This window comes from Chamaea fasciata, unplaced genomic scaffold, assembly GCF_029207755.1.
Source record: "Chamaea fasciata isolate MVZ Bird 193981 ecotype frontalis unplaced genomic scaffold, bChaFas1.0.hap1 SCAF_1, whole genome shotgun sequence".
Lineage (NCBI taxonomy): Eukaryota > Metazoa > Chordata > Aves > Passeriformes > Sylviidae > Chamaea > Chamaea fasciata.
In genome coordinates this window covers 123,940,794-123,960,757 of record NW_027094086.1, presented here as the reverse complement: position 1 = coordinate 123,960,757, position 19,964 = coordinate 123,940,794, and the positions used below count along the sequence as shown (strand labels likewise).

The 19,964-nt window shown below is 40.7% G+C and overlaps 1 protein-coding gene across 1 annotated transcript; it reads left to right on the top strand.

Moving 5' to 3' along the window:
- The first annotated feature begins 3,534 nt into the window (after window positions 1-3,534).
- On the top strand, window positions 3,535-18,926 carry TSPAN13 (tetraspanin 13). The gene is made up of 6 exons (XM_066196330.1): window positions 3,535-3,654; window positions 14,236-14,403; window positions 15,455-15,535; window positions 16,368-16,481; window positions 16,823-16,933; window positions 18,069-18,926. The coding sequence occupies exons 1-6, from the start codon at window positions 3,592-3,594 to the stop codon at window positions 18,141-18,143; spliced, it is 612 nt and encodes a 203-aa protein (XP_066052427.1). The 5' UTR covers window positions 3,535-3,591; the 3' UTR covers window positions 18,144-18,926.
- The last annotated feature ends 1,038 nt before the right edge of the window (window positions 18,927-19,964 follow it).

Here is a 19,964-nt window from a genome sequence, read left to right as displayed (position 1 = left end):
CTATTTTCCCCCTCCCTGATTTTGATGTGCATGAGAGACTTTATACAAATGAGGGGAAGAAAAATGACTTTACAAGACAAAGAGTGAAATGAAATATCTAAAGTGCTGTCAACGACTTATTGTAAACCTGGGGAAAATAAAGTGATAAAAATCAATTTCTGCAAACAATGTTTCACTCACAACATTTTAGACACTCCATAATAGTAGAGAGTAACAAAAAAGGTCACACTGTCTTAATTTTAAGACAAAAGCGTACACTTTTGGAGAACTTTGTACGTACTTGAGCCTTCACTTTTCAAATTTGTGACACAGACCTTTAGATTTCAGGCACATAACAGGTAACAGAAACCAGCAGTACCCACGTGAGGCCACAGCCGACAGAAATAGAACAGATTTGCCTATAAGCTGAGTTTTCATTTAGTGTGTTACAGTAAAAGGCTTCATGAAGCAATCCTCTGGAAAACAATCCAGCTGATGTGAGTCTACTGGGAAATGAAGAGTAAACTATGTAAACAGCTTCATTTTAAGCTTTTCAGACTAGTAAGGAGTGTGCCAGCATTGAGCCCCAGTAACTGTGTTTCCACTCCCCTCTCCCTTTGCAGAAGCGTTTACTTTTGGTACTGTCTTGTAAGTGCACGTCAGCAGCATTACCAGTGCCCAGTGTACTCTCCCCCCACTGCAGTTTCCCATGAAAGAAAAATTAATTCACACTCTTTGTAGCTCCTCCTGCTGCCAGCAGTGCCATTGAAACACACCATAGAAGGGCAGGAGAACAAAGACTGTGCAAGGAAGCGGACAATAAGCACCAGAAAGACAAAAAGTGAGGGAAGAAAAGGAAAAGGCATATTCTGCTCTTGGTTATGTCCAGCAGCTCTGGATTTGTGTAACAGATGGGAGTGCAGAATTTATCCCCTATAAAGACAAAGGCTGAGAAGACAAATACCTAGGACCCTCACTTGGACCAGGTACTTAAACAATCTTAAAAAAATATCAAAGTATCACTATCTATATTTTCCCTACAAAGAAGGACAGATTTCCCTCCAACTGCAGGGGAGTCTTTTCATAACTAGCAAGTCATAATTAGCCATTTAAAAGAATTGAGCCGATTTAGTTCTAGCCAGAATACAAGCTAAGTGCTGAAACCTGATGTGAAATGGGAGCACAGACACTCCTGACCACCATCAGAATTTATAGACATCAGCACAGCCAACTGCTGTATCACCAAAAGTGTTATTTTAAATCCAAACCATATTATTCCAAGTTTTTACTGTAGCTCGTGAACAAAATTGGAAGGGGGGTGGAGGAAGGAACGCTGCTACATTTGTCATAGATCTCTTTACTTAATTGAAGCCTTTGAGTGCTTACATCAGCTGAACTATGCCCCAGAGTTTACGGTCAGAGGTGGGTATGAACCATGCTGCATGCATGGTTAGATGCCTACCTGAACATGAAGCAGTGTGTAAAAGGTATTTCCCACCCATGACGCTGTAGGAGCTGGGTCCTTTAGTAAGAAACACCAGCATTAATTAAGAAAGTGGAGGCACAGCTTTTAATAATTAATAGTGAAAGAGATCTTCTAAAAAGAAGGGCAGTGGATGATCGTATTGAATAATTCAGCACCAGAACCAAAGCAACAATGGCACAGTAACTTTAGATGTTAGCATTTGCAACAAAATCCAACAAAAACATTTGATATGCTGATGGCTGCTTGTGTTCAGGAAAGGGCATACATCCAAAATACACTTTTCCATCAAGTGGACAATTTCTGATACCGGTCTTTACAATAAAATTATAAGCTGCTAGTAAAATTACACTGAAACAAGTGACATCATACTGGGTTCATGCTCTGCTAGAGTTGGGCCCAAAGGATTAGAAGCACAGCCCAGTAAAGGCAGTAGGTCCAGTCAGTAAATCTGCATTCCCAATAGGCCAAATTACTCACAACATTAAGTCAGTTTAATTATCAGAGAAAAAAAATCAACAGATTTTTAACACTTCCTGTCACTTCACAAAGCTGCAGCAGCAGGGATGTCAAGTTTAGAAACAAACAAACATAAAGCTTCAGCAGCTGTTGAACATTCAGATTTAATTTCTGGTCACAAACATTGCAGAATTTGAAGTTGTTGTCCATCTAGCAGCTGAAAGGTAGATATACATCAATAGAAAAGCAACAAGTTTTTGTTATTGAATGAGAAAAAAAATTGTATTTAATTGGAGAAGTCTAGCAAAATAGCAAAGAGTATGGAAAAAATGTTTAAAACTAAAAAGAAAAGATCTGAGTGACAGACTAGGAAAGACAAAGTGTGCTGCTCTTCAACATCTCACTGCTGGCAAGGATTATTTTCCTGCTGAGGCTTCCTTAGCAGATAAAGGCCAGTCAAATTACAGGCAAAAAAAATTGCTTTTGGAATTTCCTCCCCAAACAGTTTAGATGACAAGTTCCTATTAAGATTTGTCATGAATTCATCAGAAAATAGATGCAGCTTCCTTTGCTTGCTAGGAACTGATCATCACAAGTTCTCCAGCACCAAAACCTGATGAAGTTAAACTACTGTGCCATGTACCCATATAGACATTCCAAGGGAGGAACAAGCATGCCCTTGTCTCTTTGTGAAGCCCAGCAAAAAAGAAACTATCTCGGACACTAATCCTGCAACACATGTCCACACAGGAATAGCTGGCAGATATTAGATCTGCTGTATTTATCACAAAGCATCATAGGGCAGGCTGCAGCCCACGGAGACTGTGAAGACAGGATTTTGGATGGTAGTAGTGAACCAGGACACCATTCAAGCCAAGTACGAATATTTAATAAAAACTAGCTCCTGAACAGCAGGAAATTATTGATACAGGTTTTGTAAAGTAGCAAAATTGTAATTGAAAATATTTAACTTCAAACTAAGGAAACACACAAATCTGTAAGGAGGAACAGTAGAAAGATGACTTAGTAAAAATCAATCAATCAATAAAATACGTTAAAAACAGAAAGAAGAGGACAGCAGCAGTGCTGGGTTGACGGTTGGACTTGATGGCCTCTTCCAACCTTGATGACTCTGTGAAGCGCTGGTAAAACTACCCGCACTCCGAGTACTTTCACGGTCTGTACAAGTAAATCCCTGGATGTTTTGCTTGGGATTACACAGGCTACGGATTACAGCGTGCGCCGTCACCGGCGACGCGCCGCCGCTCGTGCGGGAACAGAACGGTGCCGCGGCGGGGTCCGGCGGGCGGGGGCGAGCCCCGGGATCGTGCCGTCATTGCGGCCGGGAACGGCAAACGGGGAAAGGGGAACGGGGCTCGTGCCGTCACAGAAGCCGGGAACGGGATACGGGGAACGGGGCTCGTGTCGTCACGGCGACGGGGAACGGGGCCGGCGGAACGGGACCCGCCCGCACAAACGCGAGCCGCCGGATAGCGGCTGACGGCGCCGACGTCACAGTGCTCATTTGCATACATTTACCTTTGCGCCCCGCGGCGACCAATCAGCGGGCGCCGCTCACCTGCTGCGGCCGCACCCGCGCGCGGCCGGGGGCGGGGCCGCGGCCTCCTGGCGGAGCGGCTGCCGCGCGGGGCGGCGGTGGTGGCGGAGCGATGGCGTGCGGCGGCTTCGCCTGCTCCAAGAACTGCCTCTGCGCCCTCAACCTGCTCTACACGGTGCGTGCCCGCCGCGCTCGGCCCGCCTGCGGCCGCGGGCTCTGCCTCGGCCCGCCGCTCCCGCCGCTGGCTGGGCTGCCCTGGGCTGGGGAGGGGAGGTGGCGGGGTTCGCTGCGCCTCTCCCGGCGGGCTGTGGCCGCGGGGGTGGGGTGGGGTGAGGTGAGGGGGTCCGCGCTGCGGCCGCTGGGCGGTCGCGGCTTCCGGCTCGGGAGGATGGGGTGGGAGGGGTGAGGAGGTGACAGCGGTGAGGCCGGGCTTTGTCACCGCGCGGACGTGGCTGCTCGGGATCAAAATCCAGGGCGGTCCCGGAGCGCTGCTCGCCCGGGGCGGCGACTGCTGCCTCATCTCCTGGAACGAGCCGCCCCGGGGCCCGGTCCGCCGGTGCCCTTTCTCTCCGTCTGGAAAGGGGTCTGCATCAATCCAGGCGTGAAGCAGGGAGGGGTTTGTTTTGTTATTCCTCGGCCAAGGATCAGCGCCCGAATAAGTGCAGTTCGGTCAGTGGCGAGGCCCCCAGCACCCCCGGTGTTCCCTGCGGTGGACCGGGGCGTTACCAAGTCGGGCTGCCTGGGGTGGTGGGAACGTACGTGAGGAGGGGGGAAAAAGTAGGATGTTAAACTGAAATAAATTACTTCGCTGGGGAGGTGCTAGGCAGGTGCCTGATTTTGTTTCAGCATGTTGGAGGTCTAGTTTTCAACAGAGAAGAATAAAATCTCCAATTGTGGGGTAGCTACGGGAATGTTTTTCCTCGCTATCTATTTTTAAAAGGCTCGGAAATAGCAAGAAACGGGAGTAAGTGTAATGGCTTCCTCTCACCGTACTTCTGGAGAGGTAGAATGTCCTCTAATGTTTCAAGTTAACAACTGTGCTTGGGAGTGACTTTCAGCAGACTGAAATTGGGGTCAGCCAGTGCTTGTGGGCAGTTGTATCCGTGCTTTCTGCTGAAGGCAAGACGGGAGAACAAGCAGGTCTAATGCTGTTCGTCAGAGCAAACAGTAGTTGGCATAACTAGACCTGATGGTGCTCATCAGGATGGAGCACGAAGGGATGTGGAAGCGCCTCTCCTGAAGCTAAAGTTGGTTGATTGTCTATTCTTTGGTGTACAAGGTGACCCGCCCCCTCCCCCCTTTCCTCAGAAAAGAGCAGAAGAGAAACCTTTGTATAGGAGAGGCTGCACTATTACTTGATCTCCGTCCTTGGAGGAGCTTGAGGAGTGAAATATGTCCCTGAAAAAGTCTGGAGCATGCTTAGGCAGCCCAGCCTACCCACTGTGAAAGTCAGCCTGGATCCCTGTGATGCCTCGTGTTGTTGGGCTGCACATAGCCAGAACAGAAGGGAGCAGATAGGTGTTTGGTATCTGTAGTTGAAGGTAAGTTTAATGTATGTAGAGTGTCATGATGGAGCTAAGTTAGAATCATAAAATAGCTCAGGTTGAAAGGGACCCCAGAAGATCATTGTGGTCAACTTTTCCTGGGATTTTCCTGTCCCAGAAGGTGAGTTACGGGTGCATTATCCCATCCCAATTTCACTTTTCAGTTAATGCTAGACTTCCTTTCGTTATTATTGCTATTATTCCTTGAGTAACAGAAGAGTGAGAGAAATCTGGTTCATTCTCAGATGGATGCACAAATCTTATTGTGATGTCATGTGGACAGCAGGGTTTGTTTTTTTTTTCCTAATGACTCCATCATTTATTTCTACAGTCATATAGCCATAGATTAACCAGGTGTAATGAATCTGGTAGGTCTTTTGGGCATATCTGACCTCTGCAAGGGTGTGTTGAACTTTTGGACTGTGGTACCTGTATAGTGTATTTACAAACTTAATCTCTGCTCTGATGTCTCCTTAAGTAGACTTTACTTTGTGGGTGTCACTTGGTCCTCTGTCACTTAACCTATATAGAACATATGCTTTTGCTGAAGGGAAGGAATGATGTCTTTAAATGATAGTTACAAGAATATACAATTGCTATTGCTAGTATTGTTTATTAATTATAGACAAGTTACACGACTTAATCTTTTAAATCCATACTTGGAAAAATAACACTTAAGGTGCTTAGTTTGCCTGGTAGAGTTGATCCAGTAAAATGTGTGGGCTTCTCTGTTCCTTGGTTAGACAGAAACCTGAAATACAAGGGTTGGAGCAGCACAGTGAATGATGGATTTACTTTCTCCCAGCTGGAAAAAAAATACAGAAGACAATCAGGGCAATATCTTAATAATCATCTCTTTAAAGTAGCGGTGATTCACTAACAAAAAATAAGTGGTGAGAAGGGAGTAGTGCTAGTAAGAATGTAACACTTCTTGGATGTCTTTGTCGCCAGCATTGATATGACGTGTGTATATGACGTGAATTAACCCTGAAAACTGTCTATTGGAGGTTTCAGTTTATATTCCACCTTTCATTAAAACACTCCGAGATAAAATACTATATTGGAGCTTAATTTATTCTTTTAATTTTGTAGTACTGCCTTTTTTGAGTTCTTGTAGTAGTACACCAAGAAAAATACATGTCCTGGCAGTAATAAATCAGTTACTGGTTTAAGGCAAGAAACCAGAAACCCAGTAACCTAATTGCTCACTTAATGTTCTTTTCAGATGTTACTTTGCTGATGACTTTTGGTTCTTCTCCTGACTAAGTTAGTGTCCTTAGGCCCTGATTCTATATTTCAATCTATTTTGTATGAATAATTCTGGCATCTATGCTGAGTCTTGCTGACTTCAGTATGGTTCCTTATGGGTAGAGGAAGAATAGAAAAAAAATAGAGACTATTTATTGTCTCTGGGTATATGATGATGTATATTGTCAGAATAAAGACTTGCATGGAAGAGCTGAATACAAGAACCTTTGAAATACGAATTTTGGGTATCTTGCCTATTAAGTTTTTATTTAGTCAGTAATATTTACATTTCCCATTGAGTGGTAAATCCATACAAACTGTTTAAAGTGCCTCTCCACAGAATTAATCCAAATTCAGGGATGTGTCTGTAGCTTAGAACTTAAGCTTCTGAGGAAGCCTTTAATGTTTGTGTAGGAGTGCAAACAGTGAATATCTTTGTTCAAATCTGATTTTTGGAGAGGAAGGGGAAGTTCCTAACTAGTGGTGAGAGGTTGAAGTGGTAGGTGAGCCATGAGATTAAATATTCAAAATAATTTAAAAAAAATGCTGACAGTTCATTTAGGTGGTGTGTGCTGGTTTTGTCATCGAAGCAGCTACTTAATTACTGCTGCGGTAGGAAACATGAAGTGTTTGTTGACAGCATGTAAACATCTCACATTTTGATGAGCAGGCTTTATGTTTTTCTTACACCTAGAGCAGCCATTTGATTTCAGTTAAAACATAGCACCTTTTCCATTAGAAGTGTGTATTATTTTAGTAGCACAAAGATTATTCCATAAATACATCCACACTTACTTGTAACACTAGAAAGTACCGTATCAAAATAATTCATTTTTTGTGTTACTTCATTCTCTCAACCTCTTTTTTTTTGTTTACCTATTAAGTGTCTTGATTTTTGCATTAATTTTCAAAGCATTGTGTTTGGAAGAGTTTTTTGGGCTTATTTTGTTTTTCCTATCACTGTTTCTTGTTCTCTGGACGCTGTAATTATTGAAAGTGCATTTGGACTTTCTGCCCTCTTTATCAAACTTGCTTTCCCTGTATTATGGAAGTATGCAAAGATAAGTATAGAAATTCTCAGATTTGGACAATGTGTGCTTGGTGTCATAGAATGATTTGGGTTGGAAGGGCCTTCAAAATCATGGTAGTCCAACCCCTCTGCCATGGACAGGGACACCTACCAGTAGACCAGGTTGTTCAAAGCCTCATCCAACCTGGCCGTGAAGATTTTAAGAGGGTTTTTAAATACTGAGGTATTTTATAATAATGTTTTACTTTCGGAGTTCCTGATGCAGAGGAATGTTGCATCTTCCATGCAAATCTGTCTGCTTTATCTTTTTGCTGCATAGGGGAAACTTGGTTTTAGAGGCAGGGTGAACATTTGGATTTTTGTCAGGAAAGGGAATGTGTCTTCATGTTCTCTGATGTTTTCTGATTGGAGTAGTGGCTACACAGAGCCAGGTACAAGCAGGCAGGAGTTAGAGAAGCACAGTTCTTGCCTCAAGTGGCAGTTTCTTTCACATTGGTGAATGCGCCTGTTATCTCTGAGTGCAGCTCCGTTGTGGTTTGTTTTCAGCTGTAAGAAGTAAATAATCCATGGCTTTCCCTCTGTGACAGGCTCTAGTCAGCATTTGGCTGTGCAGTATCAAGAGTTTGCCCCACTACCAGACTGTTCTGTGCTGGTCTCCCTCATTGCCACAACTGTATGCTCAGCAAATGGGATGGGTTGCCTTGGAGCCATTTCTGTTGTTCTCGAGAACATTGGCAATATAAGCTGGGCTATCTGGTCTTGACATGTAAATAAAACTGGTACAGAAGCTCCCAGGTATTAGTCAAGGAAGGTAATGTTGGCCATGTCTGTCTTGTGGCCTTGTTGTTTTCATTGGCATTTTGGGAAGGTTTCTATGCTCACGCTTGAGAACACACAAGAGTACAGCAAAAGTACAGGTAGATATTTAAAGATGTTTTTCCAGGGCTTGGAAAGGCCTTTGGCCATACTGTGTGTCAGTTTATAGCCAAAGTGTCAGCTTTGTGGCAGTGGGTCAGAACTGAGACTTGTGCTGGGTCCATAGACCAGCCAGGAGTGGGTTTTGGTTTGTCACTGTCTTGTGTGCAGTGGCCTTTGGAGCTAGAAAGGCAGCCTGTCCTTAGGGAAAGAGCAGGAGAATGACAGGGCACAGAGGAGGAGGGTATGTCGAACATGGTGTGTTCTGGTACTGCTGATCTTTTCAGCCATCCTGGTGGTGTAGATGGGCTCTTTAAAACCAGCACAGTTATTGAGAACCTCTTTGAATGCCCTGTAGAAGCCTTGTAGCTTACATCATTAGTTGTGGGGTTTTGTGCTCTTGTTTTTGCGTTGAAGGAGATACGATGTGTGGAAGAAGGATCTGTGGGCTCACCAGGCTTTGTGAAAACATTTCATAACCTCTTAAAAAACAAGTGAAAGTAAACATTTTAGAACATAATTGTTTCTGCTGCACAGCTGAACGCTTCCATTTCCAAAGACCAGAGAGTATTGAGCAGGGGTTAAATCTGACTGACATTTTAGTGTGTAAGTAGTTTGTTACATGGCCAGTAACGTGCATAACTCTTTACAAGGCCTCAAACTGAAAGAGCAGGCTTTTGTGATAGGAGTCAGGAATGCTGCCTTTCACATAAATTGCTTGTTCTACACTACGTGTCTCGAGGCTGTTCAGTATTCGGATGGCTGATCACTCTTCTTTTAAGTAAGTCACATAAAGGCGGAGGATTTTGCTTTCTGTTAGAAATTCTTTGGAGGTACCCAGAGCTTTCCTTTGTTCTCAGTAAAGCTGAGGTACGACTTTAAGGAAATAAAGTTGCTTACAGGTTGAGTAGCTTACAGCTGTGATAGAAACCAATTCAGCTTCGTTTTAACTTGCTAAAGGTTATGGTTACACCACTATGTACGATCTGTTGTTTTAATGCGGTGTTTTTAAATGAAGTGCCAGGAATCAGAATTGTCTTCTAGATTCTCTGTGGCTGTGCAGAAATGGTTACTGAAGTTGAAGAGGAGAGTGGTGGATACCTCTACCTTCAGTATATTTGACATTTAAATTTTAAAGGGCTCTTTTATACTTAAATGCGGAAAGAGTGGTGAGGGTGGGTGTATTTCATCATTTGTGTAATCTCTCTGGTTTTAATTCCTGTTCCGTATCCACCCTGACAGCTATTCTGTAAACATTTCCCTTGCTGATATGAGTATAAATGCTATATAATCTCTTCACATGGGAATGGTGAGGCAGTAGTTTGTGAAATTTAAATTCTGAAATGTAGTTTTTACCATCTCCTGTTTGTGCTGAGGCGGTAAGGAAGCGGTGGGAATACCAGCTTCTGCGTATGACTTCCTTCCTAGCCAGCAGTCCAAGCTAGCTGAAATACCAAAAAGTTGCCAGTTAGTTGAGACAGCACGTTTGCTGGTGGCTCGGTTTTGTGGGTAGGAGGAAGTGGTTTAAGCATTTGAATTGTTTCTCATGGCATTGTATAGAGAAATAGGTTGTCAGTATCTTTGTTTCTTTTTTGTAATGTAGACTATAAACTTGCACGTAATTATAGAAAGGGTACTTGAGGAGAGAAATACATTTTTTCCAGTACAGGAATGAGGGAAATGAGCAGCTCTGTGCACTAGAGAACTTTGGTTTAAAGAAGGGAGCAAATTAAGAGATTTGTTAGAGAAACTGTTATTTTTGGAACGTCTCTGAAGTTCAGATGTGTGTATATATGTGTATAAAAAAAAAGGGAAGTTGCCCAGCTGGAGTCTGATCTCTTCCACTGATCTTGAACTGAAATTTCCCCTGAAATTTTCCCTATACAGGTACTGACATTGGAGTAACGTTTTGTCTACTTGACAATATGCTTGATTTTTTTTCCCTTTTTTTTTTACTCCAAAATAGAAATGCTCTTATTTCATAGGAAAAACCACTGATCTTCACTTAGGATTTGTGCTGCCTGAAGGTTTGTTCTGGTAAAACATTTACTGAATTTCAAAATTACTAGTTTATATATTGAATTATTCTAAGCCTATATTTGTGTGTCTGCCTTTTAAGTAAAGTAGTTAGGGCTTGAATTGGTGGAGAAGATAATATATAATAAATGAAGATATTAAATACAAAATACTGTCACCCCTCCACACGTACACACTTTCCACAGCTTTGCATTGTTTTTCTGGTTTGTGAACAGTGTGTGCTTATAGCATCATTCTGTACTCAAATTACTCCAAGGTTATTACAAATTCTTTGCATGTAGTGCTTGTTGGCTTTTATGTGAACATGCCTTGAGTGAATGTGACCTTTTAAATCACTTCTGAGAACAAGACTTGTGCTCGTGTTTTTAAGTACTTCTGAAGAATCATTTGTTGCTCTTTTATTGAGAGACTTTCTTAGTGCTTGTAAGAAGGTGTTTTGCTGATAGGCAGTTTAGAAGCTATGTATGGTAAATGAGCTAAATGGTGCAGAAAAATCCTTGGTCAGTGCTAAATCCATCTCTTATCTAGCTGTTGAAACTTTGATTTTTGGTGTGGAGAGAGTGGCATGGTCAGAGTGCTGGCTGTGGAGTTTGGGAGTGTTGATTGGAAGGCATTTTTGGGGCTCATCAGTCCAGGTGCCTGCTCAGAGCAGGATTATGGATAACAGTAGCTTGCTGTCTGTGGCTTGGTCTGTGGAGTCTTGGAAACCCCTGAGATGATCACCAAACCACCTTGCAGGTGCTTTCTAATGTCCAGTCTGAACCTCCCAAGCTGTTACTTGTGATACCCAGAAGAGTTTGCCTCTGTGTTTATGTAACATGCCTTCAGCTTTAGTTAGTATGTGATTATCCCTGGGCAGCCTCTTTGCCATACTAAACAAACCCAGATCCATCACCTCTTCTCAAACCTCACATTCTCAAGGCTCCATGCCGTTTTACTGACCCTTACCAGGTTCTCAAATTCCTTTTCCACCTGGGGGACTTGAAATAGAGCACAGTATTTTGAGCTTCAATCTCACCAGCATTGTGTTCCCTTTGATTGCACTCCTCTTGGCTTTCCCTGTCTGCAGTGAGAGCTGACTCCTGGCTTGTATTTAACCTGACAATCAGTTTGATTTCCAGATCTATCTCAGTAAGGCTGTTGTTCAACTGGTCCTATCCCAGGCTTCACTGAAGCACCTAGGAGCACAGTTTTTCATTTTGCAAGGTTCCTAAGGTTGGCTTATTCCTCAAGTTTATCAAGATATATCTGAGTTAGATCTCTTTTTGGAGAGTTAAGCACTCTTCCTTGTTGAGTATCATCCACAGATTTTTTGAGGATTCATTTTGTGTTATAATCAGGTTGTTGATGAAGATATTGTGTGATATTGGCACCAGTATTAGCCTCTGTGGTGGTGCTTACCTGCTGGGTGCTGAGCCATCAATTACTGCCCTTCAAGTTCAGCAGCCAGGCCTGTGGCCATTCAGTCTAACAGGCCATTTCTCCAACCCTTCAGTGGGAAACTGGATTAGCCCTAATCACTAAAAACTGGACTGTGATTTCAGATATTTCTGGTACATACATCAAGCAGATATTTGAAGTGTTACTAAAGAAAACTTGCCTTGTGTAAGAAAATTCGTATAGGTCAAATGAAGTTTCACAGATAACTCAGTCTTCCAAGGATGACACTGTTTACTTTGGGAAACTTCTGCTGCTGTGAAATGTGACATTCAGAAGTTCTGTAGAGAGACCCTCTTACTTTCTTTAACAGAAGTGCATGGCCTTTTTGCATGTAGATAAAGCTTGTACTTTTGGAATGTTCATGTTACTCATTAGAAGTGGTTAGGGTCACTAATTTTGTTTCAAGGACATTATAGCATAAAGAAATAGCAGCTTCGATTCTAGAAATACTGCATTTAAATTTTTTCATCTCAAAACACTGGAATAAGCACTGTTGGGTGGTCATTTCTAGTGGCTAAACAGTACATAACACTATGAGCCTTGCATTGTTTTGTAAAAACTCTTCTCAAAACAGCTTGAGTTATTCTTTTTGTAGTAGTGTGCTTTTACTTTAGTTTTTTTTTTTTGCATTTTAGCACTAAAAAACTAGAGAGAGAGTTATTCCTATAATTCAGATAGTCCATGCCAAGCCTGAATATGAAGGAATAACCGTAATTTCATCTTTCAATAAATATGTGGAGGAGATAGAAACTTAAAACTAAATCATTTTCTGGAGTGGTTAGTAAATATATAGTCCCCATTTCAGTTTTGAAACAGTCAAATTTCCATGATTTCAAGTGGTAAGATACGAGTAGCCAGTAATGATTTTAATCCAGATCATGGATCTGTCTGGCTGGATACAGCATTTTAACATAGTTTGCAGCCAGAGCCCAGTAACATGGATCTGTGATCCCACTGAATTTCCAGATGTTTTAAGGAATTGGACAGTGGACAACTTTGTCAAGTGAAAGAAAATAGAGCCTTGGTATTACAGAGGTAACACTTGAAAATGAGATTGATAATCTAAAACTTGAATGTGATCAAATGTGAAATTAAACTATTTTCTGTTATTTCTTGAATATCTGGAGTTCAATAATGGGTTTAAAATCTAGAGAGGCTTTTTTTCCCCAGTTGATTGAAAACCAGACCTTTTCTAGATTCAAAATGTGGCTGTTTCTACCAGAAAAACTTTTTGTGCCAGAGTGTCAGGACACTTCTAGCATCATGCAGCTAATTTTATGGATATATCATCAGATTAATGTAAAATGAGATCAGTAATGGCAGCAAGAAGCAACTGGTACCCTGCACCTCACAAACTGTGTTTATCCAGTAGGTCTTAGAGGCACAGATTTTGTCTCTTGTTTAGATTTCAGTATTTTGAGAACAAGCTAATTTCTTCTAATGCTTTTGGACGTCTTATGAAATGAGTGAAGAGAGCACACATTTTGGTATCCTGGAGGCAGATTGGTGAAGGATTTGTCCTCAGACAGAAAAGTATTGGTGAAAATCATTAGAAACAAAGTTTCATCTGCTCTTCTTTTTGAAATAAATTAAAATTTGACATTGTGAGATTTTTTTTTAAAGACCCATATAGTGGCAGTGTGGGTTCAGTGCTTAGAAGCTGATGCAGAGCCTGCTGCTTCCCTCCTGCTAGACTTCATTACAGATTTCTCTGCACCTTTTCATGTTGGAATTTCTTTTTTCTTGGGGTTGTGTTTTTTTGGTGTGGAAACAGGAAAGGCTGGAGTTTCCTGCCCATATAAACAATAAATCTCTGTGAAGTAACTGGGACAGATTCCTGCCTGCCTTCCCTGAATACCATGTTTAAAAGGAAGGAAACAGCATAAGTGTTTTGGGTATCGAAATAGGATTCACTTAATAGTGGAGCTATTTTCTTGAAGAAATATGCAGAGGAGACAGGATGCATTTATTGATTTACTGCATAAAGTCCTTGAAATTCAGATCTGAAATGTATTTTTATGTGACCATGTTAACTGTTATGTTGCATGTTCAAGTATGCAGAAACTTTAATAGATTAATACAGCTGATTACAGTACGTTTTGGCAAAGTGCCCTTTTTACATGTTCAGAACTGTGCAGCTGTATTCTATTTTCTTTAAATATACTGCCGCGGTTTCACGAAACACCTGAAATTCGTTCTTATTCCACTCTGAATTAAAGCTGATGATTTTTAGCTTGTCAGTTTTGTTCTGATTTACAGTTCAATGTCTCTAGTCTGTCCCTGGTAGTACAACATGGCGTGAGTCACAGGTAGTTTGAGTTGTAACAGCCCCACAGGAGAGTACGTATGTCTTAAAACATCTGGAATTGAAATTACCTATACAGTGATATGAAAGATTGGTTTGTTTAGGGTTGTGTTTCTTCTCTTTACACCAGAAAGGAAAGTTGTACCTTTCTAAAAATTTTAATGTAAAAAAATTATCTCTGTGTGTGGGAGCCTATTTTAATATGCAGTCTAACTTTGTGTTTTCTCTTCCCTCTAGCTGGTGAGCCTGCTACTGATTGGAATTGCAGCATGGGGAATTGGCTTCGGCCTCATCTCTAGTTTCAGAGTTGTTGGAGTGGTAATTGCAGTAGGAGTCTTCCTTTTCTTTATTGCCTTAGTCGGATTGATTGGTGCAGTGAAACATCATCAAGTACTGCTATTCTTCGTATCCTTTTGATGCATTACATTGTTTGCAGCATGGTTCCAGCCACATAAACAACCTCCTCTGTCAGCTGAGACTGCTGGGGGAGGTGCTTCAGAAACAGAACAGAAATTCACAATCTTACTTTGGTCAAGTGCAGTCTAAATTAGACTTCCTTCCCATTTAACTTTGTTTCAGTTTCCTTTTTTTCCTCCATTGTTTGTGCTTTGAAGATAGAAGTATTCACATCTCTTTTTAAAAATAAGACTATTTTAATTCTTTGAGAGCTTTTTATGGTAAAGTGGCTTTTCACTGTGCCACAGGTGCCTCTTACTGTGTGCTCAGCCCTACACGGAGCTAAAGCAGGTGAACTATTAATGTTTAACTTTCGTGGTCTGTGAATAAGGACTTACCTCTACTTTACAAACAGCTTAATTGTGTGAAGTATCTACCTCTGAACATGGCTGCCAAATTTTGAAAGTACTCCCCGACTTTCAAAACATGATATTTAGTATCAAATTTTATTCTTTTTGTTTTATACCATCTTCAGATGCAGTAGTCCAAAAGTGTGTGAGGCTGTGTTTTAAGAGCAACTCTTACCTTTTTTGATTTTTAATCTACGATAAAGTTATTTTTTGTAATTAATTACAAGCCTCTTCCATTGGGAAAAAAGGTAATCTGAACATGCAATACCCAGCAAAATATTTTCTCTACTACTTTATTTAAGTGAAGTATATTGAAATTACTTGAATCCCTAAAGTTGGAGAAAATCACTGGAGATTTTTCTCTCTAAGCTCCTTTTATTAACCTCTCTGCTCATGTTTTCTTGCTAGGCAAGCAATACCTAACCCAGAAATATCAGCCTTGTATAGTAGTAGCCAAAAAGAGATAATGCATGGTGATTGGGTTTTGGGAACATTATTTACACACACCAAGTGAACACATCCAGTCAGAATTTGCTTCTATAGTTCTTTTATTTTAAAGGACTTACTGTTACCCAGTGAAATAAGGAATTAATATGTTACAAAAGCAAAATTAATTTGAGAGTATATCCTTAACTATTGATTGTTTCCAGTACATGATTATTCTTCTGCTAGTGTTTATTGTCCAGTTTTCTGTCTCCTGTGCATGTTTGGCACTAAATGAGGAACAGCAGGTAAGAAAAGTTTCCTGACTTCTCAGTTAATCTGTAGCATAACACTATAAATATATATATGTACACAGGCACATGTATTTTGTTTAGTCCTCCATAAAATGGGGAGAGCATGTTTTAAGAAAATCAGCATTGTCCTATTTATTAAAGACTAGACCTCGGTCAGTGCTTGACTCTGACAGCTAGAAAGAAATACATTTGGGTCCTAAGTGACTCTTTTAAAATTTGATTTGTTTTTAAGCTTCCTTTCTAGGTTTATGGTCACAGGTGTAGCAGTATGATATCTTGAATATATCTCATATTCAGCAATTTCAGATAAGCTGGTGAAATAAACAGTAATCATGGTGTAAATTTGATAGAATCACTGAATTGTTCTTGCATAACTGGAAAGGTCATAACTACATTAGGCAGTTAAGTGTAAAAGTACAACAGTCTTCCATGTGGAATGGAGACCAGTTCTTACTGCATAAGAAGTGGGTAAGGGCACAGTGGCTAAACAATTGGGTTTTGCATGTGAAGGTGCTTTTTGTGCATAGCCTGGGCAGTCCCAGCTAGATTAGTCACATGTCCCTTTACTAGTGATCTTGTTGGGTTTAGCAAAAATAGAGGAAAGAAAGGAATTATACCTGTGAATGTGCTGCTGTTAGGTGCTGTTCTTTCATTAGCTACACAGCCTCTTTGGACACTCCAGTCATTCTTTAGTATATTTATATTCTCCTATCAAGCATCCAGGTCCGAAGGTTTTAGTTAAGGCATTATCAACTTGATCTTGTATATTGGCTTTCACTGTAAAATGGTTCAATTAATGTAATTTGTATTTGCTTGTGGCTTCTAGAGTGAACTCCTAGAGGTGGGATGGAGTAACACCAACAGTGCAAGAACAGATATCGAGAGAAATCTGAATTGTTGTGGATTCAGAGTATTTTACGCGAATGAAACCTGCGCTGCTGTAAGTTCCTAACGTGTGAAAAGCCATAACTTTTTCACATTGCCTTTGTCCAAAAATGTGCAACTGTTTTCATAGTTTCAGAAAGCAGCATTTTAACAGATGTGTAGAGTAGTTGTTACAGTGATACTAAGCTTTGCTCTTAACTTACTGTAAAGACAATTACGGGGCCCCCGGCAAAGTTTGTACTCCCCTGTCATTGATATATACTTGCTCTCTTGGCGTCTTTTAAAACTGCTGGAGTTTTGTCCATGGGTAGCAGTCTCTTCTAGAGCAAACTAGATGCTTTCAAACAACCAAGTGTCATCCAGCAGATGGAAAGCAATTCTCTGTATCTGCTACAGGATTGTCTTAGAACTCTCCACTGTAGACCATGTGCACCTATAATGGAAGAATATTCTGGAATGGTGCTGAGATTTGTCGGAGGGATAGGACTCTTCTTCAGCTTCACAGAGGTGAGTGGGTGGCTGGAAATTTGAGTGCTTTTTTCCCACTTTTAAAGCTTTGTTTTGTGAAACACAGTTTTAGGGGGTTTATTACAGGAAACCTCAGTCCAGTCTCAGGAGTCAAATAATTAGGTCAAATTTTTCAAAGCTATGAGCTTGCTTAAGTCTGTCAGAAGGAAGGCTTTTCTTGCAACTCTGTTATTTAGACAACAAAGATCAGCATTAAAATGTGGTTCTGTAAAGTTTAAGCTTTTCAGAAAGTTAGCTGTTCAAATGTACCATCCTCCAGCAGTAATAAAGAGTGCTGTTGCTTTACCTTGTTCTCTCTTCTTCCCACCTATTCCCCATTCCAGCACACATAGGATCTTTGAGGGGTTTTTTTTGGTGCCACCTGTAGTGCAAAGATAGAGTTGCATGAGAAGTGAACTGTATTTTAAACACTAGGTTAAAATTAAAAAGATCTTTTGGCTCTTTGATTTAGTACCATGATGATGCTAACTTGCTTTATTGATTAGAGTATAAAAGTCATCAGAGCAGGTCTTTTCTTATCTCAGACTAGAGCATGTGAAGATGCTCTTCCTGCCTCTTAGTGCAGTTTTTAAAAGGTTTGTACATATGACAGCAACCAGAGAGATATGGCTACTTAAACAGAATCACGCTGACCTCAGCCATTTCAACTAAAAATGTGAAGGTGCTGGGAGTGGGGAAGGTAGCTGGGGGAATGGCAAGATTTGAAAATGCACAAGAATAGCTCTATAGTTAATAAAATGAAACTATTTAGAGGAGTTTTTTATCATTATACTAAAAGCACCTTTTTGAGTATCATTTGGGAAGGGGAGAAGAATAAATTAACTTTCGTTGTAACAATGGGTAATTTTTTATTGCACTGTGAGTATGGGTTTGGCTTTTGTTGTTTATAGTTTTGTGAGTTTTGTTTTGTTTTTCTCTCTGTTGCTAGGTTATGATTTTTCTCAAAAAGAGAGGGGGTGCATTCTTTTTTCTAATTAAGAAAGATGGAAGGTGGTTGTACAATTTTAGCAACAGTAAAATATCCTAAACTTGTATACTGGAAATTCATTGTCGTGTTTTATGTTTAAAACAAACAAACCCTCTGCCTAATAATATCTTTGGTTTTTATTTTCAGATTCTGGGAGTCTGGCTGACTTACAGATACCGGAACCAAAAGGACCCCCGTGCAAACCCTAGTGCATTTATTTGATAAGTTTATGAAGGACTAAATCTTCTCTTTGCACCCTCTACTTAAAAATACTGATTCTCCATAGTTTGGTATTTCTCCATAATAGGTATTCTACATGTACCTAAAATAAAATTCAAGTTCTGTAAGAAATTTCTGTAAGAAATGTGTAGTTTTCATATTTAATTTCTACTATTTTTCTTCTAAGAATCTCTATCTTAAAGTAGATGGGTGCACTCAGTAGCTGGGCAGAGTTGAACTGTTGGTTATGACATTGTTAATTGATGTGGTGAACTCTATACAATGAGTTTTATAGTGCTACTGGGTTATCTGGTGTAAAAAAAAACTCCAGAGGTATTTTCTGCTGTATTCATTGATTACAAAAATTCACATGAATTCTCATTAAAATGATAAAAATTCATGGTGGATGGTTGGGTATGATTTACTTAGGTTTTAGGATGTACTCTAGTAATTTTTATTTGTCTCCCACTTTCCTGTTAAGGTAAAAATAGAAGCTAGAGATGTTATTTTCTATAGTGCACATAAGTGTATATTAATGACTACTATAGTCTTCACCCCTCCCTTTCCCTGTTTGTTTTGGTTTTCTGGTAGCTTTAGAATTTTGTTGAGAATAAAAACAATGTTAATGAATATTGTCATTATGAGAACAATGAATGAAGAAAACCAGGAGAATGTAATCTGCAGCTGATTAACTTGAAACTTTTTTCCTTTGACAAGTGAATGAGGTTTGGTATTTGCACAATCAGTGTCTGTCATCTCTGATGTAAGAAACTTGATGTCTGGAAAGTTGTTGTACAGCTATTTTTTTTAGATGGTGTAAAGTCATTGTTGTAATAACTCAGCGGTGTATATTTCTGTGTCATCCAGATAACAGTCTTGATTTCATGAGAAACTGAATGACGTGTTTAAAAAAAAAAAAAAACCAAACAAAACAGCAACAAAAAATTTGGTTTCCAGTAGTTTGTTTTCTGAAAACAAAGAATTCAAGTTAGAATGGTATGTTATCCATGTAGAAAGTATTGTCTGAGCTGATGGAAAGCATGGTACCTCTTGCTGCCTGTAAAAGAAATGGTGTGTCAGCTGAAACAACAGACAACTGAATACCCAAGGTGCACAATGTTCCATTTGTTTCTAATCATACTAAATTGCAGATCTGCACTGCACCTTTTCTTCATTCATTCTTCACTCTGCTGCTGCTGCTGGCAGGGTAGGCAATAGCTGTAGCCTGAAAGACAAGTCGACAGGAAGAAAAGGAGAAGAGTATTAAGGCCCTCTGCCAAGGACTACAGCACCTGAGCAAGGTGAAGTCTGGAAGCAGGCAGATGCTCATACAGTCACCCTTTACTAGGGAGATCCCTCCCTACTCCTGCAGAGGAGGTGAAAAGAAGTTGAAACATAAGCCCATCAAAGCACTTTCAGACTTCATGGGCTGAGTGCTCCTGAAGAAGGAATTACCTTGAGGTTTTGAAGAGGAAAAGCAGAAATTGAAAGCAGAGGGTTGTCATGAACTTGCTACAGAACTCCATCTCTTCAGGTGTAGCTGAGTTTTCGGCGTCTGTGTTCAGCACCTTCTGGAGCTGCTCTGGGAGCTGCTGTGCCTGCCCAGCTGCTGTGTCTGGCTCGAGCACATACCTGGAGATCCAGGGTAAGAGCCACTCATGTGCTGAAACACCTGAAGGGCTTTCAGGCCTGCTAAAGTCAAATAAAATGTACACAGCGCTTTTCTTCTCCCACTTGCTGTCCTGTTTGCCCCAGTTGCTCTCCAGCCATTTCCAATACCTGTCAAGAGCATGGTGATCTCATGGCTGCCTTTAGGAACAGTTC